This window comes from Desmodus rotundus, chromosome 12 (genome assembly GCF_022682495.2).
Source record: "Desmodus rotundus isolate HL8 chromosome 12, HLdesRot8A.1, whole genome shotgun sequence".
In the NCBI taxonomy this organism is placed as follows: Eukaryota; Metazoa; Chordata; class Mammalia; order Chiroptera; family Phyllostomidae; genus Desmodus; species Desmodus rotundus.
This window is the reverse complement of record NC_071398.1, coordinates 25,119,616-25,135,857: the sequence shown is the minus strand read 5'-3', so window position 1 is coordinate 25,135,857 and position 16,242 is coordinate 25,119,616. Positions and strand designations below refer to the sequence as shown.

The 16,242-nt window shown below is 45.8% G+C and overlaps 1 protein-coding gene and 1 pseudogene across 1 annotated transcript in view; one reads left to right on the top strand and one right to left on the bottom strand.

The window, feature by feature from the left end:
• Nucleotides 1–14,513, bottom strand: part of BCO1 (beta-carotene oxygenase 1) — a 31,558-nt gene extending 17,045 nt beyond the window's left edge. Inside the window, exons 1-5 of the mRNA XM_045191756.3 lie at nt 14,142–14,513; nt 12,333–12,461; nt 6,768–6,897; nt 5,066–5,213; nt 3,302–3,449 (exon numbers count right to left, since the gene is read on the bottom strand). Coding sequence (XP_045047691.2) covers nt 3,302–3,449; nt 5,066–5,213; nt 6,768–6,897; nt 12,333–12,461; nt 14,142–14,205 — 619 coding nt within the window. The 5' untranslated portion in view covers nt 14,206–14,513. The remainder of the gene's footprint in view (nt 1–3,301; nt 3,450–5,065; nt 5,214–6,767; nt 6,898–12,332; nt 12,462–14,141) is intronic.
• LOC112300658 (dynein light chain roadblock-type 1 pseudogene) lies at nt 208–688 on the top strand (annotated as a pseudogene).
• Nucleotides 14,514–16,242: the final 1,729 nt, after the last annotated feature.

Sequence of the window (16,242 nt, the reverse complement as noted above, 5' to 3'; positions counted from 1 at the left end):
ACAGAAAGTTTGTTGACCCCTGCTGCGGAGCAATGCTTCTCAAACTTTAACATGCATGTGGAGCCTCTGAGTGCCATGACAAAATGTGGAGTTGGACTCAGCACGCGGGCTGGGGCCTGAGGTTCTATCAAGCTGGCCCAGGCTTATGCTTTGGCGGCTTGCTTAGGGTCATCATCTGACATTGTGAGTTAATAGAAAAAATATCAATATATATTGGCCTCCGGGTGGAGACCCAGACCTAAGCGATTGGTCCGAGATGGCAGAGGTGGAGGAGACACTGCAGCGACTTCAGAGCCAGAAAGGAGTGCAGGGAATCATCGTGGTGAACACGGAAGGCATCCCTATTAAGAGCACCAAGGACAATCCCACCACCACACAGTACACCAACCTCATGCACAACTTCGTCTTGAAGGCCCGGAGCACCGTGCGTGGGATTGACCCCCAGAATGACCTCACCTTCCTTCGAATTCGCTCCAAGAAAAATGAAATTATGGTTGCCCCAGATAAAGACTATTTCCTGATTGTGAATCAGAATCCAACGGAATAAGCCACTCTCTTGGCTCCACGCATCTTTCCTTCATTCAGTGTCCCCAAGAATAATAGTGTTAATCATGTCAACTGACTGGCAGGTAGAAGTCACCTGAGAGCCCATGCAGAACAATCGAGTGGCCAAGGTGGGTTGCAGCTCCACCCCATCCCACCAAAGTCATCCCCCTGTTGGCCAGTTGCCCCTGAGTTCCCAGGAGGGCCGGCCCTCTTTCCTCAAATCTAGGTTTTGGAGCAAGAGCTTGTGAGAGGCCCACACCCCGCTTCCTTCTAACCTTCAGTTCACTTTGTTGCCATTGGAAAAGGCTATTTTTCTTTAACTAAAAATAACTGAAATTTGAAAAAAAAAATATATATATATATTGGCCTCTGCCTCAGTTTCTGCCACAAAACTCCTAAAACCTATGTGATTTTGTAACTGATAAGAGCTCTAGAAACAACAGCTCTTATTCTAATATTGACCCCATCCCTGACAGAGGGCTCTTAAAACCTTTGTAAACTCCTAAGTGATAAGAGCTCTAGGAGCATCTTTTGTTCCAATGAGGGGACTCTGGATGGCTCCTGTATGGGGGCTGTCACCAGAAAGACCAAGTCATGATTACAAGCTTGGGATTTTTCAGCCCCACCCGCTATCCGCCAGAGAGGAGAGAAGGGCTGGAAATGGAGTTAATAATTGATCATGCTTACGTAAGAAAGCCTCCTTAGAATCCCAACAGTATGGGGTTCGGAGAGCTTATCAGTGGGCAAACACATCCACACTGGGAGGGTGATACACCCCAACTCCATGGGGACAGAAGCCCCTGAGTGCCGGAACCTCCCAGACCCTGCCCTCTGCATCTCTTCATCTGGCTGTTCATCTGTATCCTTTATCATGTCCTTTAATAAACTGGTCAGCGTGTCTCCCTGAGTTCTGTGAGCTGCTCTAGCAAATTAATCGAAACTGAGGAGGGGTGGTGAGAACCCCTGATGTAGAGCCAATCCAGACCTAAGTGGTGAGTAACCCGAGGACCTACTACTTGAGACTGGCATCTGAAATGCGGTAGGGGGTAGGAGCAGTCTTGTGGGGCTGAGCCCCTAACCTGTGGGGTGTGACACTATCGAGTGGATTGACAGCCTTACAACTGAGGTTAGTTATAGGACACCAGCAGCTGTCACAGAGAATTGTTGGTGGGGGAAACCGCTCCCACCCCCATCTCGTGGCAAAAGTGTTGAGAGTGTCAAGGAGACACCCAGGAGAGAAACAGACAAGGGGAAACTGGAGTTTTTCTAATGTAGACCTGATTTTCAGAGGGTTTCCATGAATTCTCCTGGCATTGCCCCTTCTGGAACACCTGAGAACAAGACTAAGTACCTGCGATGATGATGGGCTTTTACATAGATTGTGACCGTCAAGGTAGGCAGAGTGCAGTGATGGAGCAGTCCAACTACCTCACCCCGTGCCCAAACAAGGGAGGTGCTCAGTACGTGTTCGGTATTCTTATTCCTCTGCAAGGATGAGTCATCCGCAGGCCAAAAGGCCTCCCCTCCCAGGCCTGGGGCTGATGTCTAATGAGTTGTCTGCAAGCATCTCTGCCTTCCTTGTGGCCACCTGTGCACATTGTGAACAGCTGGCTGGTGGGAGGGAGGCTGTGGGTTGCGGGTTACTTCTTTTTCATAAAACAAATGCAGCACAAAGCAAACTGAAGCGAAAAGCACCCTGGTTGGCAGGCAGGAGATGGGCATGATCCCAGGGGAGCCACCAGCATGGAGCAGGCGCTCAGAGGGTAGGTAGCTGCTTGCATGATGTTGGGGTGGCTCCTGTAAGCTGTGTGACCTGGGGCATGTCACCTGATGCCCTAGGCCTCACAGTTCTCTGTAATATGAAGTGGTAAACTAAAATGCCTAGACTATCTCCAGGTCTGACATTCTAGACCTGGAATGGGTCTAGAATGGATTTAGGGTCCTAAACTAGACCCTAAATCCCTTTATTGGCTTTAATGAGAATACTCAGTGCACCTTCTGACATCAGGGGCTTGCTGACATCTGCTAACAGAGCCGGGTAATTTGCTCAGGAGATTCTACAGGACTGTGGGGGAGGGGGAACAGCAGGGATCACAGATAGAAACTAGTTTTCCCAAACCAGGAGGTCAGGCCAAGCACCCTTATCCTCATGCCTGTCTCCAGCCACCAACACAGGCCTGGTCTCCTGGGTGTGCTTTCAACGAGGGGCCTGGACAAAGGCTGGGAGCCCCACCTTCCTTCCCCACAGATTTGGGCTTCCCTCCAGGATCTCAGTGCTACGTGGAGAAGGTCCAGAAGGCCTGGAGTGTGGGGTGGGGATCTGGAGTTGATCCCAGCAGGGATGAGCTCCTGGAACAACCCTGGGAACCTGGCTTCCGGGGGCTGGGATGAAAGTGGGAGGCAGAGCCCTGACATGCAAAGGTTTGTCTGAAGACTGGAAAAATGACAAGAAGGAGGGAAGGAAGGAAAGGGATGATAGATGAATGGATGGATAGATGGATGAACAATGGATAAATAATGAGGTAATGAACCGTAATGTCCAGGAAAGGAGCTTAGAAGAGTAAAGGGCTTTACTGCTTCCAAAAGGAAGCCCAGCAACACCTCTTTTCTCCTAAGGAAGAAAAATGAATTCAGGGTCACCTGATTCATCTGGGAGGGAAAGTATCAGATTGAGGATTGAGCCAGTGGCATCAAGGGACTTCAGAGGGAGCCACCCTTGGTGTCTGTGCCTCATTACATCCACAGAATGACCTACCTGGTACTGCGGCAGGGATCTTAAAGATCACGTATTTCGTCTTCCCCTTGTCCACAATGGAGGTGCCCATGTTGAGAACATTGCCAGCCGAATCATAATGAGGATGCGCTGTTGCCAGATTTATAGCCACATAATTGCGATAATCAATCTGCAAAATATAATAGGCACCTGGTTTTAAAAAGGGGAGAAGTTGAAGTTGAAACCCTGTGAAAAGCTGATTGATTCTAGGTTCAGAGAAATAATGGCTATTTTTTTGCACATTTTCTGATCTGAAAAGAAGGCAGACTTCACCTTTAAAGAGAATGTTCACTCCTGAGACCTGATCTAACCTCATGGGGGACCTCCTACAGCAGATAAGTGGCAGGGAGGTTAGTGAGCCATGTGTGTTTTCTGTGGCAGGTTTTTGGAGCCTGCAGCCTGGCCCTGCTGGGGGCCCTCAGAGTGGAGACAGGACACCTCCCCACAGAGAGCTCTAAGCAATGGCCTGTGCAAAGAGGCAGCCATAGTGCTAATCTTGGCCACTGCTCTGTGTCATGCTGCTTAAATCATTTAAATCCTCCCCTTTTGCATTCCACAGAGGCAGAATTCTCCAGGCCTCTCTCATAGGATTCTTCTGGGAATGGAGAGGCTACAAAAACATTTGGTCAAAGTGAAACTCAACTAGCAAGCTCAGTCGTGACCCCACTCTGAACAAGCCACAACTGTAGAACAATGGGGAGGCCTGGGAACCAGCTGTCTGCCCTTCCTCCCCCAGAATAGCACAATCTCCAGCCAAAAGTCGGCCAATACTCCATTCTCTCCTAGTATTTCCTCCCTGCAACTTTGTGGAATGTGTACATCAGTTGGACCTATGCCACCTAGCTTAAAAGGAGCTGTACACAATTTCACAGCTAAGAAAAGCACTCCTTTTAACAGATCATTAAAATGTATTCCAAAGACACTGAGACTTTGAACAGCCAGCTGGAGAAAACTGAAAGTAGGTCTATTGATTTTCACAAAAATGTTGACTTAGTTCTGCCCAGGAAAGGTATGTGTTTGGGCATTTATTTCTGTACTCTTGCTCTCTGCTTCATGCCTCCCTCTTCAGGTCAATACAAGGTAAGGCCACTGGAGTCCTAGGTGGTCCAGCGCAGCCATTTGGACTCTCACTGAGCTACCACTCAGAGCTGAGGACTATGGACTCTGTTGTGGATTACAGTGTGTCTTCTAGAAAGATATGTTGAAGTCTTAACTCCTGGTACCTGTATTTGGATTTAGGGTCTTTGTAGATGTAATTTAGTTAGAATAAACTCATGCTAGATTAGGGTGGGCCTTAGTCCAATGATTCACATCCTTAGAAGAGACTGGAGTGATGTATCCATGTATCAGTCAAGGAACACCAAGGATTGCTGCCTACCACCAGAAGGTGGAAGAGGCAAGGCAGGTTACTCCACTAGAAAACATTGTCCTCCTTCAAAGAGAGCACGGCCTTGCTAACACCTTGATTTGAGACTTTCAGTGCCCAGAACTGTGAGAGAATAAATTTCTGTTGTTTTAAGCCACCTAATTTGTGGTACTTGTTATGGTAGCTGTAGGAGCAAATATAGACACAAAGATGAAAAGACAGTCCCAGCCCTCAGGGAGCTTAGACGCTAGTATGAGTGCTATTCTGGGGAAGCACAGAGCCAGCAGCGTTAGAGCAAGGGCTCCTGCAGGCCACACGGCCTCAGCCAGGGGGTCCTCTCTTGAGTCAAAAACTGACGCTGGGTGTAGATTTGCTGATACCTTTTCCAGAGTTTCCAGAGTCTGTGGGTCAATTTTCCTGATGTAATTGGTCTCCGTGGTCGCATAGAAGTCTTGTCCACACTTCATGATGTTAATCAGGCAGTTGTCTGTGAAATCTGGGATGGTGTGGGACAGGTAGGAGAAAGCTCTGGGGAAGAAAGCAAACCAACGGGTCAATGGCTGTGTCTACACAACTGGGAAATTGTTTTTGAGGTGTTTTTAGTTTTCCTACCACTTAAGATGCTCTCCTTCAGCTTAAGGAGAAAAAGTACTGGGTCCCAAGGGGTTACTTGAGGACTCAGATATCAAGTGTCCAAAGGTGCCATCATATTGAATCAACTAAGGAGTGACGGCAATCAGCTGGGACAACATGACCACCAACTGAGCTCTCCTGGCCCCTCAAAAACCCAAAGGTCTGCTACGCCAAAGCCAGCAAGAGCTGGTGGGTTGTTCTGAAGAATTTTAAGAAGCTCCACAGAAATCATACATTTATCCATAGTGGCCCCCAAAGACTAGCAAAACAACAAATCCTTGCTTTTGGCAGGAATGTGAGTCCACACTGGTTATCTCAAATTTGTCCAGGAGATGAGTTTTCTAAAAGAGAAAAGCAAACTAATTTTGAGCTAAACCCCATAACTAATTTGACCAGAAGGCAAACTCAAGTCAGGCAGAAAAAACATCCTGGATCTGTGCATTGGTTAGTGCTCCCCTTACTGGCAAGCGATGCAACAGCAATAAAGCCTCAAAGGTTGTGTTTTTAAATTCATTCCCTCCCCTTCCCTTTTCCTCCCTGGCTCTTCCTTGATCTGCAAATGTGAGCTCCGAGCAGTTCCTGGAAAAGCAGATGCAATCTTTCCTCTCTGGGCTCATCTGCCCCTAATACATTTAATAACTCTTCTCTATGTAAACAGCATCAGAAAGGAGATACTGAAGGCAGGCTCGATTCCGTGGCCAACCATTGAATTTGTCGAATATGTAATATATTCACATGCATCATAACCCAGAAGACTTTAAATGTGTACAACTAAAAATCTTCCCCTGTCCTTTCTCCCATTTGTCAGTTTCCCACCTCCTTTATGGTTCCTTCCAGAGTTCTTTACGCACATACAAGCAAAAATAAATCCAGATTTTCTCCTGCCTTTTTACACAAAATATAGCACATTATTTGCTCTTTTTATACCCTGATTTTTTTTAACTTAATATATCTTGGAAATTCTTCCATTTGGTACGTAGAAAACACCCTCTTTCCTTTTTACTTCTGCCACGAGAAAAAGGTATTTTCTTGTGTAGTTTTACCGTACGTATTTAACTGCTCCTCTGGGGACGAGCATCGGGTTATTTTCAGTTCCTCGTGAGAGGAAATCATGCAGCTGTGAACAACCTTGTACATTTGTCATCTCAGCATGAACAAGTATACCTCTAGGCTGAAGGGAACACACCTTTGTAATTTTGAGAGAGAATTCCTATTATCTATCAAAATTGTTCCCACCAGCCATGTGGGAGAATACCTAATAATCTGTCAGACGCTCTTTGCCTCTCTTGCTACTGGTGATCCAGAAATGCATAGGGCATACAGGCAAAGGCCAGTCCCACGAACTTTCCGTCCACCCTGAAGACGCCTGTCAGAGGAGCACACACTCACTGGTTGTTCTGACCATCAAGGATATCAAAAAGCACGACCGGATTCAAAATGGACAGTTACTTGGAAAATATGCTTTTGCAGGGGTCTGGATAGGCCATTGTGCCAAACTCTGACACCACGATCCTGTTTGCCTCGATATTGGCGTTGTAGGTGTCACTCCTCAGGTATTTGCTCCTGTAATAGACTTCGCCTGAAAGAGAAGAAGCAGAGTCATCCCAGGCTGACACCTTTACAGGCCTGAGTGTCGGTTTCAGCCATCCCGGGGCTTTTACCGGGGGGTATCAGGGTGAGCAGGACAGGCACGAGCTGTCCTGGTGAGGAGATTCAAGTTTCCACATGGACACGAATCCTTGCTCCATCGTCTACCCGCCATGCACTTGCCCTTTTGTCATATGCAGGATCAGTCCCCTCCACTGTGATGTCAGGATCAGGATACCTTTCTTACAGAGTTGCTGTGGCATTCAAGGCCTGCAAAGCACTTAGCACATAGTAGATGCTCAATAAAAGCTACATATGCCATTGAGATGCAGGATAGAGTGGGCAAGGCTTTGGGCCATGGTCACAGATTGATAACTGATGGCTGCTGCAATTCTGGATTGTCCGACAAAATCCTGGAGGCAGGAGGAATCACCTAGGTATTGGTGAGGCTACACACCCTGGTCTTCACACATAGAACCTGCTCTAGGAAAACCCTGGTCTCCCCTTGAGGTAGCATGTTCCTTTCCAGCCACTCTCTCTGCGGGTCACCACCCACAGGCACTGGCTAAGGTGCTTTGGGCCCTGTGGTGGTTTACTTAAAATGTTGAATTCTGTTCACTTGAAATGTAAACACCCAGCCCAGGCTGGTTGTGGACAGGTGGCCCATTTCCTATAAACAACCAGCCCCAGAGCATGGAGCACTTGGGGCCACAACAAAATGTGTCTCTGGAATTGCTCAAGGCTGACACTTCACTTTGAGGCTAAGATTAAAGAAGGAGCCACTCCACATTCCCTACCACCCTGCTCCTGGGAGAGTCTGATTAGCCGCATTCCTTATAAAGGAACACAAGTAAACAGACTCCCGCCTGGAATCTTCAAGAACCGGGTCTGGTTTGGGGGGGATGGGGATGGACACACACACACACATAATATGTGTGTATATATATACACACACACACATAAACACAAACATATACTTATGTATATATGAATATATGTGTATGTGTATTTACACACATTTTTAAAGCTAACATTCCAAAAGGCCACTTTGGAGCTGTACCAATTGAAAAAGCTTTGGAAAGGCTAAATTCTCAAGAGCTCTTTTTTCTGTAAATCTTGGCAACTCTAGTTCTTGGAGTTCACATGTTCAAATCCTCACGGGACAACAACTTTTCCTTTTATTAGAAAATTATTGAATATATTTCTGAGGTTCAGGCACCTCTGGACCTGCTTTATAAAAATGTTTTATTTTAAAATCATGTTAGACTTGCAGAAAAGAGCTCTTCTGTATACCCTTCTCCCGGCTTCTCTGGCTACACTCTGCCTCTTTTATTCAAATCTTTGTTAGTTTTTTAAAGCATCAGTTTTCTGGCCTCAGCTGAAGACCACCAGCCTTTTTTCTGTCTTTTTGTTTTCTTGCTCCAAAGTCGTACTGGGTCAGCACTACCTAGGTTCTCTGTGCTGGCCGTATATTCCAGTCACCTGGTGCTTTTATTAGAGAGGCCTGAGCCCCATCTCGCAGTGCCCTGATATGTTCGGTCTCGGGTGGGACGGGGCAGCCAGGCTGGAGGTCCTCCGTGGGTTTTTTTTCAAACTTCATGTGCTTGGGGTCATATTGGAACCATGTTAGAAACATAGATGCTCTGTCTTTATTTTTCAGGATTATGATTCATTCAAGCCCTGTGTGTGTGCATGTGGGCGTGGACTTGCAGCTTTAATTAGCATTTCAGGGGATTCCAATGCAGGAGGCTCATAAACCACCTTTCGAGAAATACTCTGTGTTCTCTGCAAATCCAAGAACTCTGCTTTCCCTGCGCATGCCCCCTTGAATCATATATAGTCGTACGTAACATGTTTGGTTTCTGCTGTTAAGCAATGGGAAGCCACTGAGAGTTCTAGAGGAGAGATGAGGCCAGGCTGTGCCACACCAACATCGACAACCTGGCGGCCTCCAGAGGACTGGGCTGGGGAGATGGGGGCAGATGGTAGCTGGCAGGATGGGGGAATGGGGCAGAAATGCGTAATGATTAGGACTTGGGATTCTGGATTTGGAGAGTATTGGGCTTATATACGACCACCACCACTTCTTAGCTGTGGGCATTTGGACAAATACCTTGGCCTCTCTGGGCCTTAGACTGTCATCTGTAAAATCAAGATAGTAACAGTGGTACCTACTTCAGGAACTATAGTGAGGGCTGAGGTATGAATGGGCACGAAGCCAATGGCCAGCAAACACTTCCTGTAGTGAGTATTGAAGACGTGGGCTGGGAAAGTATTGCTTCCTTTTACCAAAACAATCTTTACTTCATCCGTGTCCTTTCAGCTCCATAAAGAGTTTCAGAGTGCCCCTCTGGGCCAGGCCCCATGCTAATCGATGAAGATACAACACTTTGAACAGGAGCCTTAAACTCTGGGGCCTCCCACTCTATGCTGGAGAATGGCAAACTGATCATTGCAAAGCAGGGTAGGGCCTGCATCCTCAACACATGACCAAAGTCAAGAGCAGGAGAGGGGAAGGGTAAGTCATTGGGTATACTCTCCATACTTTCCCTTTTCCAGCCAGTTCCAGATTATGAATGGAACTGAATTTTTCATGCTACTGTCTTGTGTGTATGTGTGTGTATATATTATATAATTATATATAAAATATACACACAGAAAATTACATATATTATATAGTATTATATATAATTTATATGTATTATATAATATATAAGCATTTATAAGTATAGAAATATATAGAAGTATATAGAAAATTATATAATATATATAATTCTCTGTGTTTTAGGGAATATATATTCTATATTTCTATATATAAATATACAGAAAATTATATAATATACATAATTTTAGGAAATAGTCTTTTGCTTTAACCATCCCAGGGCTAGGTGCCAGGCAACTAAAGACCACCACTATAGCCCAAAGACCACTGAAATTATTCACACAAGCCATTCCTAAACAGTTCACCCTGCCCTGTCTTGCCTTTCCCTTGAAACCTCGATAAAGGCCACGGCCTAAGCACTTCCCCTGCTCCCGATGTCTGCCTCCTGACCACCTGGTGTTTTCCCCTGCGGCCTCGAATGACGTGCTGAGCCTCCCCTCCCTAGGACCTCTAAGTATAATAACCTTTGTCTTCCTGAGCCTCTCTGTGTCTCTTCTCGTGGTCACACCTGTCTGACCACCTCATAAAAGGATACAAAATAGCTACTTATCTTTGACAATGAATTTTTAGTTTGAAAACCTGTAAGATGCTTTTAGAAATTCTGAACAGCACATGATAACTTTGGTCATTTGCCTACCTATCCCATGCTTCCATAAGACAGCCATGGCTCAGTCATCTTCTGCTGGTTCCCTTGTCCCTGGGGGTCTCTGTGGAAGGACACCAGAGCTACTGCTTGGTAAGCCGTGAGGGGTCACGTAAGCAAGCTGCTGTTTCCCAGGCAGTGGTGTGCATGTGTCTGTATGTGTGTGTGTGTGCTACAGTGAGGATGGGGGCGATGGCTGCAAACTTAAACTCCGGACCACAGATTGAGATCTCAGCCCCACTTTGATGACCTTGGATAAGCCACTCAACCTCTCTAAAGTTTCCATTCCTGCCTCTGCAAAGAACACCTTCCACGCAGCATTCACATGAGCACCAGAAATGTTGACGAAGGACCCAGCAGCCTGGTGAAGCAGGGCCTGACAGAAAGGAAGCCACCTTTCATGCTCCTCATCCAGAACAACATTTGTTTCCCCCGGAATCATGGGTAACGTCTGCCTAGAAAAGGAGATTATTAAGTCTTAAGAGCTGTCAGGGAATTATGGAACCCCCGACTCTGTAGCTGAGTCTCGGTAAAATCTGTAAGTTTTTGAACACATGGTTTCTCCATTTGTGAAATGTTTGAACAAGTCGCTAGCATAGGGTCTGCACTCAAAAAATAATTGATGACTGGCTTGAAAGAAATAATAATTATGCAAAAATAATAGTTAATGCCAGATATTATACAAAGCTACTTACACATACTAATTCCTTTAAATTCCACAGCAACTCTATGAGATATGCTACTAATATATCTCCAACTTAAGGATGGGAGACTGAGACACAGAGAGGGTCAGTGACTTGGCCAAGATCACATAGCTTATATTAGCTGGGATTCAAACCCAGCAACAACGATGGTGTTTTTTAACCCACTTAGCATCTCCCGGGTGTCAAGCCCTTGCTAGATATCCATTCTTCTAGTCATCACAACAGCTCTCCAGGGAGGATAATTAAGCTCTTTTTACTGATGAGGCCAAGGGAAGTGAAGTTACCACAGATTGCCCACGCTAGAATACAGGAATTAAAGAAAAATTTCACCAAGCTCAAGTTCTTGGATGTGAATTTGCCCACCTTGTGCTCCTGAGCCTGCTCAAGCCTCATGCAACCCACCCTGGACCTCTTTGAGAACTCAGCTCATGCTGCTGTGACATTAACCAGCCCAATGGTCCACAGCAAAGAGTTTACAGTCCACTTCTTGAGCCGGTACCCTGCACTCAGAATGTCGCCTTATTTGTGGCACTTCCTACTTTCTGCTCTGTATTCAGTGTCCACGCAGGGAGAGCTGCTGAACGTATTGCATGAGTGACTTGGCTCTCCTTTGCCTGGTGAGTAATACATTCAGCTTTGTTCTTTTCAGTTTTGTATTCACCCTGTTTTGATTTGGTGTGTGTTTGATTCCAAAGCCTGTAGCCTTCTACCTGCTGTTGCCCACCTTACTGAGAATACATATTATTTTGCAAGTTGGACTCTTTGAAAGAGAGTCACCTTGGCCACCTTTCCAGGGAGGTTTATGCTTATAGTGGATTGAATGATCACCTCCCCAAGGTGTCCATGTCCTAATCCCTGGGACCTGTGAATTTGTTCCTTGACAGGGCAAAAGACACTTTATGGGTGTGATTAAGATAAAGAATCTTAAGAAGGAAGATTATTCTGGATTATCTGGGTGGGCCCAAAGTAATCACAAAGGTCCTTATAAAAGAGAGATAGGAAGGTTAGAGTCACAGAAAGAGATGTGATTATAGAAGCAGAAAGAGAGAGAGAGAGAGAGAGACAGAGAGACAGAGAGAGAGAGAGAGAGAACTGGCTTTGAAGATGGAGATGGGGACACAACCCAAGCACTGCAGGCAGCTTCGAGAAGCTAGCTAAGGCAAGAAAATGGGTATCTCCTAGAGCCCTCAGAGAGAAAGCAGCCCTGCCAACACCTGATTTTAGTTCAGTGAAACTCATTTTACACTCCCGATTTCCAGAACTGTAAAAAAATTAATTTGTATTGCTTTAATTTCATTTGTATCTTTTTATTTTTATGAATGTGGCTGAGTCAATTTAAAATTGTACATGTGGCATGCGTTAGATTTCTATTGGTCCTTTGATACAACAGCAATAGCAAACTAATAGAGTGCTTTTACCATCTCTAATGGTGAAGCTGTGGAGCAAAGCCAGGCCATCAAACCAGTGGTTGTAGCTGGTCTCCCCCACTGTGTGCATCCCAGGCCCATTGCGAAGCAGGATTCCCTGAAGCCATGTTGGAATCTTGCCTGTTAATAGAAAGAATGTTTAGTTTCCAGTTCGCATGTCTAAACAAAAAGCTGGAAGAATGGCCATGGAAAGGAATCAAGGCCATAGCGCCAATGCCACTCGCTACAGTCATTCATTTACCGAGCAGTCATTTCCAGAAAGCGTATCGTATCCCTGGATTGGGCTAGCACTGAGGATACCAAGATAAGTAGGCATTGTCTGTGTCTTTACCTTGCTTACCATCCATGGAGAGACAGAGACAGAAGAACCAACAGACACTGAAAATAATCTGTGGTAAAGGCAGTGCAATAGACTCAGCCAGGGGGACTATGTGGAACAACGTCACCCTGAGGTGAGGGGAGTGCAGGAGGGTGAAGACTGCTTCCTGGAGGAGGTGACTTGGATGAGTCTTGAAGGAGAGAAGGTACTTGCCTCACAAAGGCATAAGGAAAGAACATTCTAGAGCTGTGCTGTCCAATGGGGTAGCCACCAGCCCCACGTAATGATAAACATGGCTAGTTCAAACTGAGATGTGCTATAAGTATAAAATACATACCAGATTTCAAAGACTAAAAAAAAAAAAGTAAAACATTTCATTAGCAATTTAAAAATATTGATTACATGTGTGGACAGGAAGAAGAGCCAGGATGGTAAGAAACTTGGAGGACATAGAACTGCTAAGACTCAGAGTTGGACTACATACGGGGGGAGGAGGAGGGGAGTGTTCAAAAAAATAAATTCCATCTAAGTCTCTTGCCTTGGTCAAGTAAGTGAATGGGAGGATTATTCATAGGCACCCAAAACACAGGAGAGGTGAGGTGGCAGGTGAGGCAGAGCAGGGAGAGGTGAAGCAGAGCATATGGTTAACGCCCTAGATACATACTAAGAACATTTATCGAGCACTATGCAGTTTCCAAGGCAATTTCTCAGCTGAAAAGCTCCAATCTGACTTTCCTCACAAAGAACGCTCAGTGTTGTCCTCTCCTTATGAAAAACATCCAGTCTGTCTCTCCAAAGCTGAACTGGCCTGTGAATCTGAGCTGACCCACTTGCTGTTCTCAGAACCCTGAGCAAGTGCCAAGCCGGGGACCCAAGAGTTCAGACCCAGTCACTGCCCTGTAGACTCTAAACAAGATGGTGCCAGAAAGTCAAGTTGCAACTCAGAAGAGGAGAAAGCCAGACAAATAAATGAGACACAAAGCCCGCCGGAGGAATGTTCCTGCTGGGGCTCCCTCTCTGGGGCTCTTTCACTGGCTCTGCAGGTCACCCCCGTGGTCCCTGCGAGGAAATCAGAGCAGGTTCTGCATACCTTCCAGTGAGCATTTGCAGGGCTGCAAACTCACCCCCACTTCTCATACCATTTTGAAATTAATTCAGATGCACGTATTTGCATAAACACAGCAAGCACCCAGTTGGAAGGGGCCACATTTTCAAGAATAACCCCATTGGATATATGCCAAACACAGTATTCCCAGGACTTTTCTCCTGGAAATAGTGAGAATGACTCTCTCTCCTTGGAAACTGACTTGTAATATGTAAAAGCACACCTAGATTTTCACAGAGAATGTGTCTGGATTATGGATCATTTTCTCCCAGATAATGTTTTCCAGATTTTCCAAAAACAACTTACAATAAGCAGAAAAAAAAGAGCATACATCTAAACATGAAAGAAGAGCCCATCATTTATACAAAATGCTCACCTGTCACTTTGGCCTTCACAGGCTCCAGTTGTTCTTTCTTATTTCTGCCAAATAGCACGTCCATCACACGGGGCGCCGCGCAGGAGTGCTATGACAGCGAACAGACGCACCTCCGTCTTCAAGCCAACTGCTCCTCTGCTCCTCCTTTCCCTTCCTTCATGCTCTCCAGCCACTTCCCTCCTGGTGCCACTCTGCTTTTTTCCCCTCTGGGGGCCTGGAATTTCTTCACATTCCAAGGGGAAGCTGTACCAGGATCAATTATGTTTGGTCAAAAGGTCAATTTCCCAGCTGCCTGTTCTTGTTAAACTTTAATCCTTTTATTGTCTCTCCCTTTCCAATGTCACTTTTGGTTTAACCAAGAAAAGCTACATAGTTTCCTGCTGGGTTGAGGTTGGAGAGAGAATTTAGTGGTGCATTCTGCTTTGGCGGGCTGTCAGAAATAATCCAACCAGGAGGTGGAGGTGGTTTGTAATCGAAAGAGGGACTGTCAGGACCAGCGAAGCCACCCGAAGTCAATGAGGAGTACTCACGTTGCCTTGAAGGAAAAAAAAAGACACTGGAATTAGGGGTGCCAAGAGCACGTTGATGGTGTGAATTCCCGCTGCATATCACAGGAAGCTCTTCTGCAGAGATGGGAAAGGTTTTTTGTTTTGTTTTGTTTTAAATAAAGTTCCCTGAGTTTCCTACCATCCCCCCCCAAAATCATACGTAGAGAGCAATTTAATTCTTAGTTCTCTTTTGAAGAAGTAAACAAAATATTTCATGTATCCATTTAAACAATGAATGTGGGCTCAACTTCCTGGCCTATCAAGAGGGAGAAACGATGCCTGAATTCGATTTTAGGGTCTCCCTGTATTTGTGCATCTTGATGCGATGCCATTGCCTGAAATCCACATTCGGCTGCTATGAATGTTGGGTGATGCATTCATGAACTCATCTTAACTCATGCTGCTTAAAGAAAGAACCAGTCATTCCCTCTGGGTAGAGCGAGGAAAGGGGGTGGTGCTGCCACTGAGCGCAATTATTGTCAGGTCTGGGCCGAGACTGTGTTCCAGTAGCTCAGGGCTCAGGGCTCAGTCCTGACAGCAGCTGGTTGTACTTGCATCCTGGCTGCACATCCCATTCACCTGCTTGGGCCCCACTCCAGACCCACTGATTCAGAATCCCTAAAGATGGATCCCAGCCATGTAATGTCTTTAAAATGTCTCTAGATTATTCGCTGTGTGCAGCAGACATTGACTGAGAAGCACAGGCCCAGGGGAAGATGTTGCACGTTTGGGTTGATACTAGAATCACATCCCTCCCTTTTCTGTGTGTCTTATCGTCTTTGAGCCTCTATTTCCTTAACTGTAAAATGGGGCAAAATTTCGTTACTATAGATCAAGGGTCTAGCAAAAGCACCTGGCCCCAAATAGTTATCAACCAATGTTATTGCCCTGTTCTTCCCCATTCTCTCAGAAGGCTCTTCTCTCTGAACTACATTTCCCACTAAGTCCCATAATAACTTGCCAGTTTATTCAGCTATCTGGTCTAAACATGTGTATCCACGTCAAGGTTATGATTTATTCCTAGGTTGTGAAAGCTGCGTCCTTGTGAGGATTTAGTGAGAATGACTGGCATACACTGAGGGCCCTGGAAAAAAACACCGCCAGGGGCAGCGGCTCTGGTGCAGAAAAAACGAGCCCAGGGCTTAGAGATCAGAAAACCTTGGTTGGGATCTCAGCCCTGCGATTTAAAAACTTTGTGACCATTGTCACATGTCACATGATTCCTCTGAACAGCACCTTAATCTGCAAAGCAGGATGGCAATGGCTGTGTCACAGGGTTTGTTGGGAGGATTATATTGAAATTATAAGTGAAAACATGAGCATGTTCTCCTTTCTTGTCTATTTTGTGTAGTATTCAGAAAAGTAACAGCCCCCAACCTTTGAGCTCACTCTCTGAGTCAAGCGCTTTGCAAAGCACTCTGCATGTACCAGCTCGCTCTGGCCTTATGTAATCCTATGCTATGGGTATTCGTAGCATTATTCTAGAGGTGAGAAAACTCAGGGAAGGTAACCAACTTGCCTTAGGATACACAGCTAAGAGGTTGAATTAGGGA